The 16,080-nt window shown below is 31.7% G+C and overlaps 3 protein-coding genes across 5 annotated transcripts; 2 read left to right on the top strand and 1 right to left on the bottom strand.

Annotated features, from left to right (window-relative positions):
• The first annotated feature begins 1,354 nt into the window (after positions 1 to 1,354).
• On the top strand, positions 1,355 to 4,013 carry LOC121130201 (protein fem-1 homolog B). 2 transcript variants are annotated; one of them, XM_040725960.2, is made up of 4 exons: positions 1,388 to 1,659; positions 1,753 to 1,821; positions 1,902 to 3,176; positions 3,235 to 4,013. In XM_040725960.2, exons 1-4 carry the CDS (start codon positions 1,488 to 1,490, stop codon positions 3,483 to 3,485), a joined length of 1,767 nt encoding a protein of 588 aa, XP_040581894.1. In that variant the 5' UTR covers positions 1,388 to 1,487; the 3' UTR covers positions 3,486 to 4,013. The 2 variants fall into 2 exon arrangements, with proteins under 2 accessions (XP_040581893.1, XP_040581894.1); XM_040725959.2 differs by having other exon boundaries at positions 1,355 to 1,821.
• A 2-nt stretch (positions 4,014 to 4,015) lies between these two features.
• LOC121130200 (uncharacterized) lies at positions 4,016 to 8,476 on the bottom strand. Of its 2 annotated transcripts, XM_071893632.1 has the most exons (8): positions 8,343 to 8,476; positions 7,609 to 7,855; positions 6,289 to 6,693; positions 5,974 to 6,220; positions 5,369 to 5,782; positions 4,806 to 5,003; positions 4,527 to 4,732; positions 4,016 to 4,472 (listed from the first exon to the last, which is right to left on the bottom strand). In XM_071893632.1, the coding sequence occupies exons 2-8, from the start codon at positions 7,725 to 7,727 to the stop codon at positions 4,034 to 4,036; spliced, it is 2,028 nt and encodes a 675-aa protein (XP_071749733.1). In that variant the 5' UTR covers positions 7,728 to 7,855; positions 8,343 to 8,476; the 3' UTR covers positions 4,016 to 4,033. The 2 variants fall into 2 exon arrangements, with proteins under 2 accessions (XP_071749733.1, XP_040581892.1); XM_040725958.2 differs by lacking the exon at positions 8,343 to 8,476 and having other exon boundaries at positions 7,609 to 8,002.
• Positions 8,477 to 9,157: 681 nt separating this feature from the next.
• On the top strand, positions 9,158 to 12,020 carry LOC121130467 (helicase-like transcription factor). Its single transcript, XM_040726211.2, is given in 3 exon segments — positions 9,158 to 9,349; positions 9,406 to 10,056; positions 10,058 to 12,020. Coding segments are annotated over 3 exon segments (2,742 nt in total). The 5' UTR covers positions 9,158 to 9,181; the 3' UTR covers positions 11,981 to 12,020.
• The last annotated feature ends 4,060 nt before the right edge of the window (positions 12,021 to 16,080 follow it).

Raw genomic sequence — 16,080 nt, 5'->3', positions numbered from 1 at the left:
AGTCATTTTCTGAATTACTAAATCACTTGTCATTGTATTTAAACTCGATCATGAGGATATAGAGTTTTACCTTTAAGATAGCCTGTTTGCCCTTGTGTATTAAAAAAATAATTAGAAATAAAATATATAATTCGGGTACGTCCTTGTATTTCAAAATATTACACTCCTACATAGTATTTTATTCGCTAATGTATTATAATATTGCTTTCTAATATTAAAAGCGTAGCTATACATTTTTAATTGCATATGATAGCCAAAATGTCTTCATAGAAATATTAAGATAGCCAATATTTAATATCAAAATAACACCTCATATTGGAAAACCCTTAATAGTTATTACTTAATAAAGAATGAACATTCTTAAAATCAATTGAATTTACAATTATACTTGTATTAATTATAATAACTGATAATATTAATTTACAAGGTTATGACCTTATCGGTCTAGTGGTTCCGGTTTTTGAACCGGCAAAATTGAAGCGAAACTGCAATAGATTAATTATCGGTTCTTGTGCTTTTATTCTTTTATAGAATATATAAAGAATGTACAATATAGGTATATTATAAAAAATTAATTCGCTTTAATCAATAAATCAATTTTCTGTTTTTTTTTTGTGCAATTGCACCGTTCTCTAATGTTAGTATCTAATATCATTTTCTGAGTACGAATTTTCTAGCAGCACCCCTTGTTTTAAGTGCCGATATTACCAAACTGAGACTGTATTAAAAAGAACCGAGACCGATAAAGCTGAGCCGAAACCGTTGAATGAAATGACTGAGATCGATAGAACCGCTGAACCTGAACCAGGCACAACCTTGTTAGTATATTTAATTAATTAATCATAATGTGATTGAGAATAGGATATAGTGTGCTTGAATTGTCGGGAACATTTTGTAGTAATATTCTGTACAGCGAAACTTTAACATACGAGCTGTTATTTGTATTAAATTACGAGTTTGGGATCCATCGATCAAATGTTCATCCTCTCTCTCATGTTGAACTTGTATAGAACATTTTCTCGGGACGTTACCAGGGTTAATGTTGGGCATTTTAGGGTCCTAAGTAACCAAGTCTTATAAAAATGAAAACATTTTTCTCATTAATTTTAAGGAAAATTGTAAAAATGAGGCCAACAAACAAAGTACTTAAACCTTATTGTCTATCAAAACCTGATCTCTCCATTGCCTAGTTTTATTACATATCTGACCCTAATATCCATTAAAAAGATGCTTTTGAATCCTTATACAATCTATTTTCCATATTTTAGACAAAAGTTAATTACTACAATGATAATATTATTGATTATGTACTCGTATGTCAAGGTACTCCTGTTAAGACTAGATTTTATTTTTTATCCGAATGACGTCATATTTTGATTCATATCGTATTATTATCGTATAACTATATTTTATTTTGAGGAAGTTATTAGTTTTATTAGCTTTTTATTTTGATTAACGTTAAAGCCTGAAATGTAGCTCAAACAAGGATGGTTAATCCTGACCTTTACTTTTTTGCTGCTCAAGAAGGATGTACAGAACGACTCTGGACACTTTTAGAAGAGACAAGCCCAGAGGATCGAAGGAAGTTATTGGAGACACTCTCATCAACAAATTTAAATGATGAGAAATGCACATTACTCATGGTGGCCGCTAAATTGGGTAATTTGGACTTGATCAACATGCTTCTTACTTATCATAGTCTGAACTTAGAGGCAGAGGGAAATGTGATATTTGAGGGTTCTCTCATTTTAGGTGCAACGGCTCTTTGGGTGGCTGCAGCATCTGGTCATGGAACTATTGTCACAGCACTGATTCGTAAAGGTGATTGATCCTTCGATGGGATATATGAACCCCATGATTGAATGAATAAATATTGATCTCGTGTTTATCAATTTTTGCAGGCGCAGATGTAAATCATGCAACATCCACGCAGTCCACACCCATACGTGCGGCTTGCTTTGCTGGGAAACTAGATATAGTACAATACTTAGTTGCATGCGGCGCAGACATTCACATTGCAAATAAATTTAATGGCACTTGTCTCATGATTGCTGCCTACAATGGCTACATTGATATCGTCATCTATCTTATTCAAAACAAGGTGGACGTCCATGTTCAAGCCTCATGTGGGGCCACAGCACTTTATTTTGCTTGTCAAGAAGGACATTTGGAAATTGTCAAAGTTATCATGGCACGCATGAATCCCTCATCCATTCAGGCTAATAAATTAGGAATGACTCCCATCAAAGCGGCTGCTGAGCGATGTAGAGCTTCTGTAGTTGAGCACTTTATTGATAATCTGGATATTTCATACGACGATAAAATTGATGCCATTGAATTACTTGGAGCTAGTTTTGCTAATGATAAGGAGTGCTATGATCATTTAAAGTCACTGCATTACATCAGGAGAGCTCTTGAGTTAAGAGAGTCCGAAAATATTTTGAAGGAAAATTTGAGTGAACCGATTTCTGCTTATGGTAATTTTTCCGAGATACAAAGTTCCAGCGAACTTAGAGTCATGCAGAATGACGAATATAGACTACAAATGGAAGGACTTATTATGCGAGAAAGAATTTTGGGTACCAGTAATCTTGATGTATGTCACCCCATCATATACAGAGGAGCCATGCTAGCTGATGGCTTTATGCTTGACAAATGTATCCTTCTTTGGCTCCATGCTCTGAGAATCGAAAAGTCTAATAAAGAAGGGATCTCTATGAACCTTTTTCATTTTGTCCAATTGTTTTGTCAGATGATTAGATTTAACTTGAAATTTGATTTAGAAGATTTTCAAGAAGTTTTAGAGGCTTGTGCGGATGAAATTGAATTAGGAACAAGTCTGGATCAAAGTGTTGAAGCCAATATGAAGATCATGGTCTATTTAATGATTTTATTGAATCATATCGAGTCTTCAATAACTGAAGAGCAATATTTTATATACATGAAAACCATTCATCGGCTCATTAAAATAGAGCCAAGAACAGAGTGTGGGGGATCACTCCTGCATCTCGCTGCTGATGGCAAACACTTAGTTACTTCATTGAACACTTTTAACCTTATTCAACTTCCGTCATCCTCCGTAACAAAGATGCTTCTTAAAGCTGGCTCCAATCCTGAAATTAAGGATAACAATGGAAATACTCCTTTGCATCATATTGCGGAATATGAACGCCATGGTAAAGTTTTATTCATTTTCATATGTTTATATGCTCTGAATTCTTATTATTATCTTAGTGTCCGATTTCCTCACGATCTATAATATAATAACATCTTTGTTATTCCATGGTGCACACATTGATGCTGTTAACAAATTAGGCAAAACTCCTTTGGACAATTCTTCAATAACTGCTAAAGCTATTCTGAGGGAAAAATATAAATTAAGACTCAAATGTCTAGCTGCTCAATCCATTCAGAAACAAAAGTTGCCTTTCCTTGGATGTGTACCTGCTGATTTAGAAAAGTTTATAAGGCTCCATGGCCCATAGGCTTCTCCTTATATTCTAGGTCAATTAAATTAATTGGAAAAAAAAGAAAAAAATCCTTATTTCTTTGGGGGGGGGGGAGCTACACTCCCTTTATGGACGCCCCTGTATACTGTTTAATATAAAAATGATCGGTAAAAGCAGACAATGTGGACTTCTTCTTTCATAGTGTTACAAAGTGGACCTCCAGGTTTGATTTAACTCAATTTTTTTTTGTCTTAATGAAAATATTCATACACTAAATCAAGTCAATACTAAATATTTTTTTAAAATTTATATTTCGTTTATATTTCATTGTGATATCCAAATACTATTATTTTATTAAATTAATTTATTTCGTGAAAAAAAACTCATTTCAAAAAAAATATTTTTTTGTCTTTCCCGAATAGTACGTCTCATAATTAGAAATGACTTTCTAAAAAAATATTGCAGATGATTATATAAGAAAAGAATATATTGATATATAGTATCGCTTAAATATTATTATTAATTAATAACGAAATAAATTATACTATTTTTTCTCTCCTTTAACTCATACATATATTATTTATTTAAAAGGAAGGGTTCAAAACAGGTCTCCTAAAGCCTGTATTGATTTCTTGGACATCAAGGGGCTCAGTCGATCGTGATCGTTTCCCATTAAATCCAAATAAACTGAGTGTTCCATCCATGGAAGCCTTAAAAATCCAAAAAACTACTTCAAACATACTTATAAGTGACACTCCGGCAAAGAGCCCGAGAGTACCACCAATAGCGGAAATTTGATCAAAAATGGTCACTTTCATTTCGAGTTTAAAATTTGAAATAATGGGTGTATCAAAAAAAAAGTTTAGTATGAGGATATCCCTATTAAATCTGTCCTTGGCAATTTCTAAGTCGTTCATGTGGTATAATACTTGTGTCAAGTTATGAGTAAATGGCTCCTGGAATATCTTGTTTGGATCCATGAGGTAGTTATTAAGGAAGGCGTCTTTATTTTTGGGATTGAACCTACATACTCAAATATAGTTAATCTATTTTTTTTTCTTCAAAGAAAATGCCCACCATTCTCTGTTGTATCCTTCTTGTCTCATGGAATAGAAAAAATGCACCATTTCACAGTCATTTTTACAATCACATTCAGTACGATCTTTCAAATCATCTTGATAGTTTGAGGCTTTATCATTAAAACAACTCATTCCTTGTTCATTACAAATTGATAGCCCCGTTTGATTAATAAACCAAGGGCTACAATTGCATTGATTTGAAATCTGTTATTGGATAAGTAATTTTGATACATATATGTATATATTAGTCAATTATATTATCCCTTTCATTACATACCTTTTTTAGCTTACATTCCTGGAGGCAATTGTCTTGAAGATAGTATTTATAATAGGTTAACTCTTTAGTTTGAGGGAAGTAGCAAACATTTGCATCTTTGTTCCAATCAATGACATCTGGGGATGCAGTGATGTAATGTATTCCGTGCAAATAAAAAGAATGCTCTCCAGGAAAGTCTGGTTCAACAATGAACGACACCTGAGGTGAATAATCGTAATAATGAAATTAAATTAATAGTTATAGTCAAAGCATTAGTGAGCAGTGCTCAAAACTCATGAGTGAGAGTGGTAACTGATGTAAAAAATGAGCGATTTTAAAATGGTTCATTAAAATTTTAAGGAAAATATATTTTCTAAAAAGTTCATCCTAATTTTTTTGTTGTTGAAAAATACCTATTGTGCAATGACTGACTCATAAAATGGAGGAGTGATCCAAAGCACATCTCGTGATTTCTTGAGTGGAACTAATGCTTTGATTTTAATTGTATATTATAGAATATTACATTTAAAAAAGTATTCTAGATATTCTTATAAAATCCGCAAAAATTACATTATTGTATATACCTTTGCTGCAATGGCTCCAGGCACTGTTACTATAACTTTAAACCCTTCGTAGTCACTCACAGCTTTCCTTGCTCGGTTTCTGATCATTTGAGAATCAACCAAAAGAGTAAGACCCTTTTTATGGCCAACTCCTTGAATATTATCTAACTTATCAGTATAATTTGATTCGCGTTCCAATTTGAAATTTACATTATTGTAAGAATAGCATATCCCATCCTCATTCATCACGGGTTGCATACTTTTGCAAAATTTCTCTGGATATTCATCAATTTTCTTCCCTTTTTCGTTTGAGTTAGCAAATAAGCAAAACGGTATTCCAGGTTTTGGATTGATTTTCCCTGAGTTTTGGAACACTTCCATTGGAGATTGTGAATATTTCATCATGTAGTAGAGGTCTTCAGTATATTTGATCCCCTTGAATTAAAAAGGGATTAATCAAGTCATAAAATGTCATATTATCTAAATTACAAATTTAGATAATTTAGAAAATACATTAGATTATATACTTTATATAAAGAACCCTTCTTAAAACTAACTGTGATTCTCATTTAATGTAACTCTATGTAATGATATGTTTAGTTATAATTAATTAATATTTTTCTTACTTGTATATTCAGATTTTTTTTTGATTCTGAGCTATGCTTTCCAATTAGGGATTGGGCCAAATCTGGTAGGAATATGTCCTCAGATGTTTCAAATCGTCGTCTGCTCGATACTTCAGGTATTTGAGAGGGTTTCAAAACTTCAAGTATTTTCTCCTTCATTCCAAATGAAAATTGATCGTCATTCAAATCATCAACATGATTATAAAGCCATGATAAGAGTGTTCCAATTTTCATATTAACGTTATTACTATATACATTGATTGAGTGATACTTTATTAGGTTATCGTTAATTCATTAGTTAACCAAAAATCTTACTTATTCAAAAGATCCAATTTTTTTATTCTCAATAAGTCTTTACTGTATGAGTATATTTTTTTGCAATCGTTCTCATTATCCAATATTGACTCCTCAAATTTGGAATTATCAGTTGTAATGGCTTGAAGAACGTCATTTTTGAAAAAGTTTGAATCGTTATTGGCCTTTGAAAAACGATTTTCAATATTTTGGAATATTTGATTTACAGAAAGACAAGAAGTTGCGTCCGAATATTTATCATTTTTGCAAATTGAAGTGTAGCATTCGTCTTGCTCATCCAATCCTTTTTCCCAGTGGTATTTCAACATTTCAACTATAAAATCTCTCACTAATCCCCTTACAATATTTTGGATTTGTACATTTCCTTGATAATTTTCATCGACTATATTTTCAATACTTCCAAAACTGATGGATATTAATAATGTAGTTGGATTATAATTCAGTCTCTTCTGGAGTTGATTTATAAAAGTTAAGGATCTTTTAATAAGACTTTACAAACCTTACGAAATTTTGTTAACATAGTCAAATTGAAGCTTCTTCAAATAAACAACTATCTATATAATTAACCTTCATATATAAATTGAGCTAATATATTTAAACCTTTTAATGAGTTATAACCCCTCTGTCTTTTCAACAAAAAAGTTTTTGAACAACTAGTTTAAAGCAGTCCTTTTCCTACTTTGCAGTCCGGAAAATAACCAGGAACATTCAGGACTGCTTTGCATTGAGCAAAAATAAGTATATTTCTGTTTAATTTTGAAATTAAATCTCGAATTTATTCTTTATTTTGAAAATAAATTTCAAATCTTCTTTTTATGCAAATAATTTCGAATTTTCTTTTTATGCAAGTAATTTCGAATGTTTTTTTTTCCATTTTTTTTTTCAAGTGACTTAATTCATTTGATTTAAAAAAAACAACAATTTTTTATGTCACATTCAATGTTCTAAAGCTGCCACTGGGTACATCATAAAATTTATTTATGCATATGTTATCTTCGTTAAAGAAAACTACAACAAAAATTTTCTTCAATGGTATCTTTATATTATGGAAAAAAGTTTGATTAGCTCCCGGATAATGCCTTCACTTGGCAAAGGCTTTATTTGGCTCAGATTGATTATTTTTTCATTGTGGTATGTAATTTTATGGACCTTAAAATGTAACTTGCAGCAGCGCTTTCGAAAGATTAACTATACTAATCAAAACCTTTCTTTCGTAAGTGGGGATTAATCCCAATAACTCTAGTTAAAAAAAAACATACATTTTTTGGCTGATATGATAATTATGAACGATTAATAAGTAAGAACACGTCATTTACTCACGGAGTACTCTCAAGAGGACAAATTGTTACGGATGGATATGGTGCTTGTTCTATTGGGACTTGTACTACGGAAACCACAACCGGATTTGCAGCCCAAGTTTGAAAATTGTTCCATATCATAAAAAAAAGCAGAGCCTATGCCTAGGAACACAACAAAAACCCATAATACTTTCTGAGCTATTGATCTTGCTGAACTCCAAAAACTGATTCCATGAATTGTCGAGCTTTCACAGAAATTGACAAAATTACTAGCCAAGGACATAGTTATAATTATTATATGGATATTTCTTTATAAAATATGCCAATTAAGTATATTTTATATACTTCCTTTACTAGGACTTCTAACAAGGAAATAAGGCTAGATTCTGTACAGTATAAATATTATTAGAAAAATTGTTAATTTATTTTTAAATGCTATGGGATACTTTTCAACTTTAAAAAAGTTCACATCATTGATTCATTAATTATTTATCAACGAAGAACTTTAATTAACAGTTAGAAATTTTTGAAAGTTTAAGTTTACTCATACATTTTTAATTAGAAGTGATTTGTACCTATTAATGAGCAATTATCTATTAATAAAGTTATTAATTAGAAAATCAGTATTGAAACAAAATAGTTCTTGTTATACAGTGATCATTTTTTGTCAATTTTTTTTTACAGTCTCTCCAGCCCCCCTACCGATGCCCTTTGATGTCGATCCCCAATTCTACTCTGAGTCCAAAAAGGACTTACAATAAATAACTCAGCAACAAATCCCCAGGGTTACGCTACACTCCGTCTTTTATGTGCACCCACGAATGTTCAATTAGGTTTAGAAAATAGTTGAATCTATTGAGGGAAGGATGTTCACTACTCAGGAATTAAATAATAATGAAAACTACTAAGGAACAGAAAATTGATTCTTCCGACTACCAATTCCCAAAAAATGGGCCAGCTAAAAAATATACTGGATTTGATTAGTATAATATGTAGTATAAACGTTATACCTCTTCCCGATTCATCGTTATTATCATATTAAGAGAACTAAAATTATCAGAATCTTTCTCTACAATAACTAAACATTCATATTACATTTATTAGTATTTAGAAGTATTTTCTGAATAATTTTTTAACTATTTTGACGATTGTCAATGTGATTTCCTGCTCCCTCCTTAGTCCAAGCATCACTGGGTAACATTTTACTCAATGTGACTACATTTAAATAATATAGTCACCTTGCTTTTACTAGTTCTGATGGTTTTTAATTATTATATAAAAAAAACATGGAACCAATAATGTTACTAGTTTTTTTAATAGCTTAATATCCTTTTTTTTAAATGACCCTTAAATTTGAACCACTAAAATTTGTACGTAACATGTGATGTTCTGCATATTGTAATTTTTTTTAAATTGGAATGTATTCTCATGTGTAATTTGGGCGCTATTTCTGTACTACGTGTAATTAATATGATTCAACATTATTAGCTATTTAGAGCTAGAAATAGAACCAACAAAACGTAAAGTTTAAATTTTAAATTGATTATAATTTAGGTAATAAATAATATTCGTGACATAATTTATTTTATACAACTATGGAGGTAAAGAAAGGAATTTGCTCCTCATTTTTGGGAGTAATTAGTGTAAAAGCCCTCATGCACGGGGCTATTAAAGATTCCAAAGGACCTATTGATATCAAATTAGTTAAAAATGATCCCATGGATTTGGGCTCCTTCATTCTCACGAATCCAAACGGAGAAAAGGTTCTTAATTTTCAATGGTTGTTTCTTTCCTTCTCTAATCCAATTATTTTTTAAAGATCGGATCCTTGGAGGAAGATGTGAACAATGTTCTTGGACTTGTCTCCATCTCTGGTAATTTTTTTGACCCAAGTAAAATGGGTGGCAATTTAATTAATAGCGATGGACAATTGGAAATTTCTCTCTTTGGAAATCCATTGTATAAGAATGAGCTCATCTCAATTCTCAAGATTAACAGTATAGTTTATAAGGTGGATGAAATGAATTCTTTTTTTCAGGAATCTCTCTCCATTCAAGAGAAAGGGAATCTCATGAAGGGTTGTGAGGCCCTTAAAACAAAATTATATCCACACCAAATGATTGCTTTAAATTGGATGTTTAATCGGGAAAATAATCCTCCTCTTATTCCCTTTTGGAAGGAAGAAAAAAGTGGCTCCTACTACTCCTTTTTGACCAAAAAATCATCATCACATAAACCTCCAGTCTGTGTAAATGGAGGGATTCTAGCTGATGATATGGGGATGGGGAAAACCTTGAGTATTATTGCACTCATCATGACTAACTTTCATGATGGAAGGCCACTAGCTCGTCCTATCTATGGCTATAAACGCAAGCCCTTCTCCTGTCTTCAAAATAATTTAAATAAGAAACTCAATAATAGACCAGACAAAAAAAAGACACAAAAAGGAGAATCACGGAAAAATGCCTTCAGTGTTTTTGACAAGTCAAGTTCTCAAGGAGAAGAAAATGATGATGGATTCAACATCGATGATGATATTTTTTGTTGAGCCTTCCTCAATATCCTCCTTGACCTCCCAGAGTGTAGAAAAAGTTAGTTCCACTCCAAGAAATGAAGGGACCAGTGAGGAAAAATACTCTAAAGAAGTAAAGATCGACCATGAAGAGTCCCTTACGTGTGACTTTGTTGAGATGGATGAAGTGGATGGCAACTTTACTCAGAAGCTGATCATACCACCCAAAGAGCCTAGTAAATATGTACAGGGTTCTAGAGCTACTCTTGTTGTGTGTCCTCTAAGTTTGCTTCAGCATTGGATTTCAGAGTTTGATAAACATGTGGACAAGTCTGTGGAACTCAGTATCTTTATGCACTATGGAGGTATGAAAGGAAAGATGTCATCTTTAGAGCTGGAGAAATATGATGTTGTAGTGACAACATATGGAACACTTTCAGCAGAGTATCGCAATCCTAACTCTTTAAAGTCAGTCCTTCTGAATGTGAGGTGGCTGAGAGTCGTTCTTGATGAAGGACATCTTATTCGAAACGCAGAGGCCCAAGTAACACAAAGTGTCATGTGTCTTAATGCTGTTCGCAAATGGGTTATCACTGGAACTCCTATTCAAAACAAATTGAAAGAATTGTTCTCTTTTGTTAATTGGCTGGGTATTCAACCCTTTAAAGATAGTAAAAAAACCTGGACGGAAATTATAGAAAGAAAAATTGGATCTAAAGAAGGAATCTTACGACTACAAGTTATCTTGACTAGCATATGTATGCGGAGGTTGAAAAATGATAGATTAAATGGAAAACCTCTAGTTAAACTTCCCCCTATAAAGTTTTTTGAGCGAAGATTATACTTTGAGGGAGAAGATGCTAAAATTCATGAAGTACTACGAGTCAAAGTCTTCAATTCCATTGAAGAATGGATGATAAAAGATAATTTCAATAGAAATTTTGGACATGTTTTAGCTCTTGTAATGAAAATGCGTCAGTACTGCTGTCATCCGGAGCTCTTGTCCCTGGAGTTTAGAAAAAAACTGAGGAAACATTTAACTAGAATGGGAGAGTCTAATGATTTGTTACTAGAGTTTGGAGAAGATTTAGATCTCGAAACAGCTTCAGAGTTGAATGATGTTCTTGAAGAGGCTCTAAATGATAAAAATGATCCTCAAAAGTTATGTCCTATTTGTTTGGATGCTCTTTCTCGGGATACGGCTTCCATAACTCAGTGTAAGCATATATTTTGTCTAAAATGTCTTAATAACTTCTTCAGTTCTGCTAATAAATCGTCTGTCTGCCCTCTGTGTCGATCAAAGATACAACTTGGAAAAATGGTTATCATTTTGAAAGATAATAAAGAAACAAAGAGCGTCTCTCCAAAGCTCTTGGCTGTTATTGATGAATTGAAAATTATTCCACCTGATGATAAAATCGTCATAGTATCACAGTTTACCTCCTTTCTCTCCATGATTCATCCTATTTTGATGCGTGATAACTATAATTTTGTGAGACTAGACGGAACAATGAGCATGAGACAAAGAGGAAAGGTCCTAGATTCTTTTAACAGAGGATCCCCTCGAATACTTCTCTTATCATTAAAAACGGGAGGTATTGGACTTAATTTAATCGCTGCTAATCATTTGCTCTTACTTGACCCTGCATGGAATCCTGCTGATGAGGATCAGTGCTTTGATCGAATTTATCGCATTGGTCAAGAAAAACCTGTTTTTATTTATAAGTATATTATGGATAACTCAATAGAGGATAGAATACTTGCTCTCCATGAGCATAAAAGAAAATTAGCCAAGACTGCTTTTAATCGGAATTCAAGCAGAAATTCCCTTCGTGAGGAGAGGATTAAAAACTTCAAAGTTTTAGTTGGTCTAGAAAATTAGGAATATATCTTACATATAATTTATAGTGTGTTCAAGACAGTATCCTTAATTTATTTAATTGTTTGAAGACAAATTTTCCACACATTCATTTTATGGGATTTAGCATTATGATTTATTATTAATTATAAGAAAAATGTAGACGTACATCCCAAATCCGAGAGTAACAGTAGTTACTAGTACTATAATAATTCAATTTTCCACTACTCTCATAGTTTAACGGTTATTAATCTACTTTTTGAACCACAAATAAAATTATCATATTTACTTTCAAGGTGTTTTTTTTTCTTCTAAAAAAAATATATATAAGAATTATGCCCTTACTCTATCAAGAAATTATTCTGCAACCTTTAATTGTATTTGATCTCTATAGTCTTTATATTGTGATACCTCATTGTACATCCCTATCCAAAAGATACCCCTTAACTTTATGAGGTAAAACTTTGATTACAAATTCCATTTATGTGCTTAACGCTTTTGTAATTAACTAGTAGGAAAATGTTTAAGGGGATGTCTGTAGAGCCTCTATATCTTAACACTTATTTTAAATAAGTTTTGTATGACAAAAAATTTGTTTCTCTTTTGAAAATTGTCTTTCAGTTAAAAGAGGGATTCATTGTAGCATTACCTAAATTCTCTGATGCTGATGCATTGACAAGAGAGTGATAAATTGATAATTGTACAAATCATAGAGAATATCATATAATTAATTAGTAGTAGAACTCATTTTATACTTGAAGGCAGTAGTTTTCTCGCAATAAATAAAATTCAATATTTAAATACATTTTAAACTCCAAAGAATACAAACAAAAAATTAGTATACCCAATAATATAATAAGTGTAATTATAATTTAGTAAAATGAAAATTCATGATTAATTATATAATATTAAATAGTAAGAATGAATTAAATAGAGGTTTGCAATATTTTTTTTGTAGAAATTTGCGATTCTTTTGGAACTAGCTATAATAATTAAACTCTGAAGGACAAGTCATGATAAAATAGGATAAGCAAAATATGACGTGTGTAATGTGTGAACATAAAAACAATCTTGAACAAAAATCAAGAAAAGGCAAAACTTTCAACAAATTTTTTTTCTTCTTTTTATCTATACAGCCCAGTAATTCATATACATATTTCAGTCAATTATTGCCTTACTGTTCAAAATTTTGTGGGATAAATTAAGAAAACCAATAATTTTGGCTATAGTTTAAAACCTTTATTGGATTTATGAGGCATATGTTGGCCACTATATGACTCCTTTCAAATAAAATCCATCAATTTCTCCTTCTTTTATTGTGACAATCAATTTTGGCTACTTATAGTGAAATTTGTGGCGTTTTGAAAGGATTAATAAGAATAATTTGTTCACAGAAATCTACGATAATTCGCCAAAGAATACAAATGTAATCCCCACTCAATTTGAAAGCAACTCATTCTAGCTTGCTTTTGAGTTGACAGTCCACAAATGCTTCATAAAAATACATATTTAAAGCATAACATAGTATATAGTTTTTCAGTAAGACAAGACACTATTTCCTCTAGTACTAAGAAAATACCAACTGTGAGTATCGTATGAAACATATTCATCATTTCTTTTGACAACGATGGATGAAACATCCGCACTTGAGACTAATTCCCAACCAAGCAATTTCATATTTTCATAAACGACTAGCAACCTTTTGTACAAGTATTCTTGTTCTGAATTATTGAAATGAGAATACGAAAAGACATCATTCGAGAATCTCCAGAGATAAACCCCTTTATCGTATGTTCCATTGCTTTTAACTATAGGTGCAAGAAATTTATCAATAAGTTCAACAAGTTCCTGATGAGCTCCAACAAGCATCAACTTATTTCGTCCACAGAAGTACAAGCATACCCATCTAATGTTAATGGAAGAAGGCAACGCAAATATTGGATTTGATTCAAAGAGGAAAACGGATTTATCATCTGATCTTCGTGAAATATCAAATGTTCCTATGCATTTGAAATTCATTTGTCTCATTTCTTTAAAAATGGAGGAAATGAGGACTCTTGAGGGGATTGCGTCATAGGAGTGTGCGTACCAGGGATTACCTTTGAGTTTAAACTCCAAGGCATGATTGTGTACCCTTTCATTCGTTATTCCACCAATCCAATTTGCCTCTATAGCTGATTTGATACTGCTCTTAACATGGTCTGGAGCATCAAGGAGGCGTACTCGATCTCGTTTACTAAGATACATAATAAAACTCCGTGAAGAATCGGGTATGATGGTCGGATCATACTGAAAGTACATCATATCACAGGTCCCCTTCATGGAAATATTTACAACATATTTATAGCTATTAAATTTCATTGTTTCCACGATTTTCAGTAATAATCGTCGAACAAGAGTCGCATTTTCCCCACTGGCCCCAAAACTCCATGGATTTCCAACCATTTTCACTCTAAAACACTGATTTCTTTTTTCTTTTACATCAGATGTGCCCCATGAGGATTTAATAACATTAATTATTTGAGTTTGTACATTTGGAGGGAAATTAATTAGATCAAGGCAGTCAAAACCACTTGGAGCTATACAAACATAATGTCCTCTCGAAGTATTTTCAAACTCTTTTTCAAAAAAGACTGTACTTGTGTCGGTGTACAAGCACAGATCAGACGAAACGAAAGGAACCATTTGAAGCTCAATGTAAAGCTGATCGAGTATGTGCAGAAAGGAAATCTTGAAATCTACAGTTGAGCCACCAGCTACGGAAAAGGGTGTTCCGTGAATTGTTATTTTATAGGTTTCTGTCTCATGTTTGTATTTTGTTCTTTGAATAAAGTTTCTTGGGGATAAAATCTTCTCAAATATATGAACCACTCCCTTTCCAGCGTTGACAATTTCTAAATTATCAGTTGGTTTAAATATGAGAGCAAAATAAACCGTACTTGCTTTCATTAATTCCGGATCAGAAGAAGTTCCTTGTCCCATCCTGAGTCACGATACTTTAGCTTGAATTAAATTAATGTAAACCCCAGACAATACCAATAAATACATAATATTTATATCCTTAAGAACTATGTGAAGAGCATAATTCCCTTGATGTTTTGTTTTTACATTTTCACGAAACCTTTTGATGAATGTATTTTTATACTTGAAAATTTATTTTTCTTGCAATATTATAATAGTAAGAAAAGAGTTATTAATACAAATATATATAATGATAGTTTAAGTCTGCTTCAATTAAACAAGCATATTATTAAGAAAAATACATTAAGCATACACCATCACCTGAAGTAAATTCGTTCAAACAAGAGGTTTGTGAATGCTAAAGCATTGTATATAATATTGAGTTTGATCATTGAATAACTTAATAGCGTATGGGTTTTGTTGAGTAAATTGCAAGTATGCTCCGTGAAAATACATATTAGATCATATAAAATCAATTCATAAATACATCTAAATCATATATAATAAATTTAAATGCATAAATTCGGCTTTTAAGTCTTCTTTCGAGACCATAAATGTCATTCTTCATTACTTTCAAATATTTTGATTACTGAGGATTTCATAAAATTGAAGATTAATTTTGGAGTAAGACAACCAACAATTCTCCTAGTTGGACATAGGAAAAAAAACAACACAATTTTTTCAGTTTACAAAACTATTATAATTTACTCCCTCGTGGGATCCTTTTCAATCGTAACTGATAATAATAATTAAATATAGAAGAAATACACAATCTGACAATTAATTTTGAAAAATTAAATTTAATATTAAAAATTGTTTTCCAAAATATTTAATTTTTGAGAGAAGCTGTGGATTTTTTCAAAATATTTAACTTTTAGTTAATAGCTATAATTTTTTGAAACTTTTTTCTAATAAAATAAATTTTGAGAATAGCTGTGGATTTTTGAAATTTCTTCCAAATAATTTAATATTTGAAATTCAATTTTTTGAAATTTTTTTTTTTTTTTTTGTGAATAGCTATGGATTTTTGAAATTTTTTTCAAAAAATATATACAGCCCCCCTCCCCCCACTACTGAAGCCCCTGACGCACATTTGTTCAATCAGGTTTCGAATAAGGGATCACTATTTAGATCAGTAAATATGGGTATAGCAGGGGGTACTA

Source organism: Lepeophtheirus salmonis, chromosome Z (genome assembly GCF_016086655.4).
Source record: "Lepeophtheirus salmonis chromosome Z, UVic_Lsal_1.4, whole genome shotgun sequence".
Taxonomy (NCBI): domain Eukaryota; kingdom Metazoa; phylum Arthropoda; class Copepoda; order Siphonostomatoida; family Caligidae; genus Lepeophtheirus; species Lepeophtheirus salmonis.
Note: the sequence above shows the minus strand (reverse complement) of the source record. Positions and strands in the feature narration are given on the sequence as shown.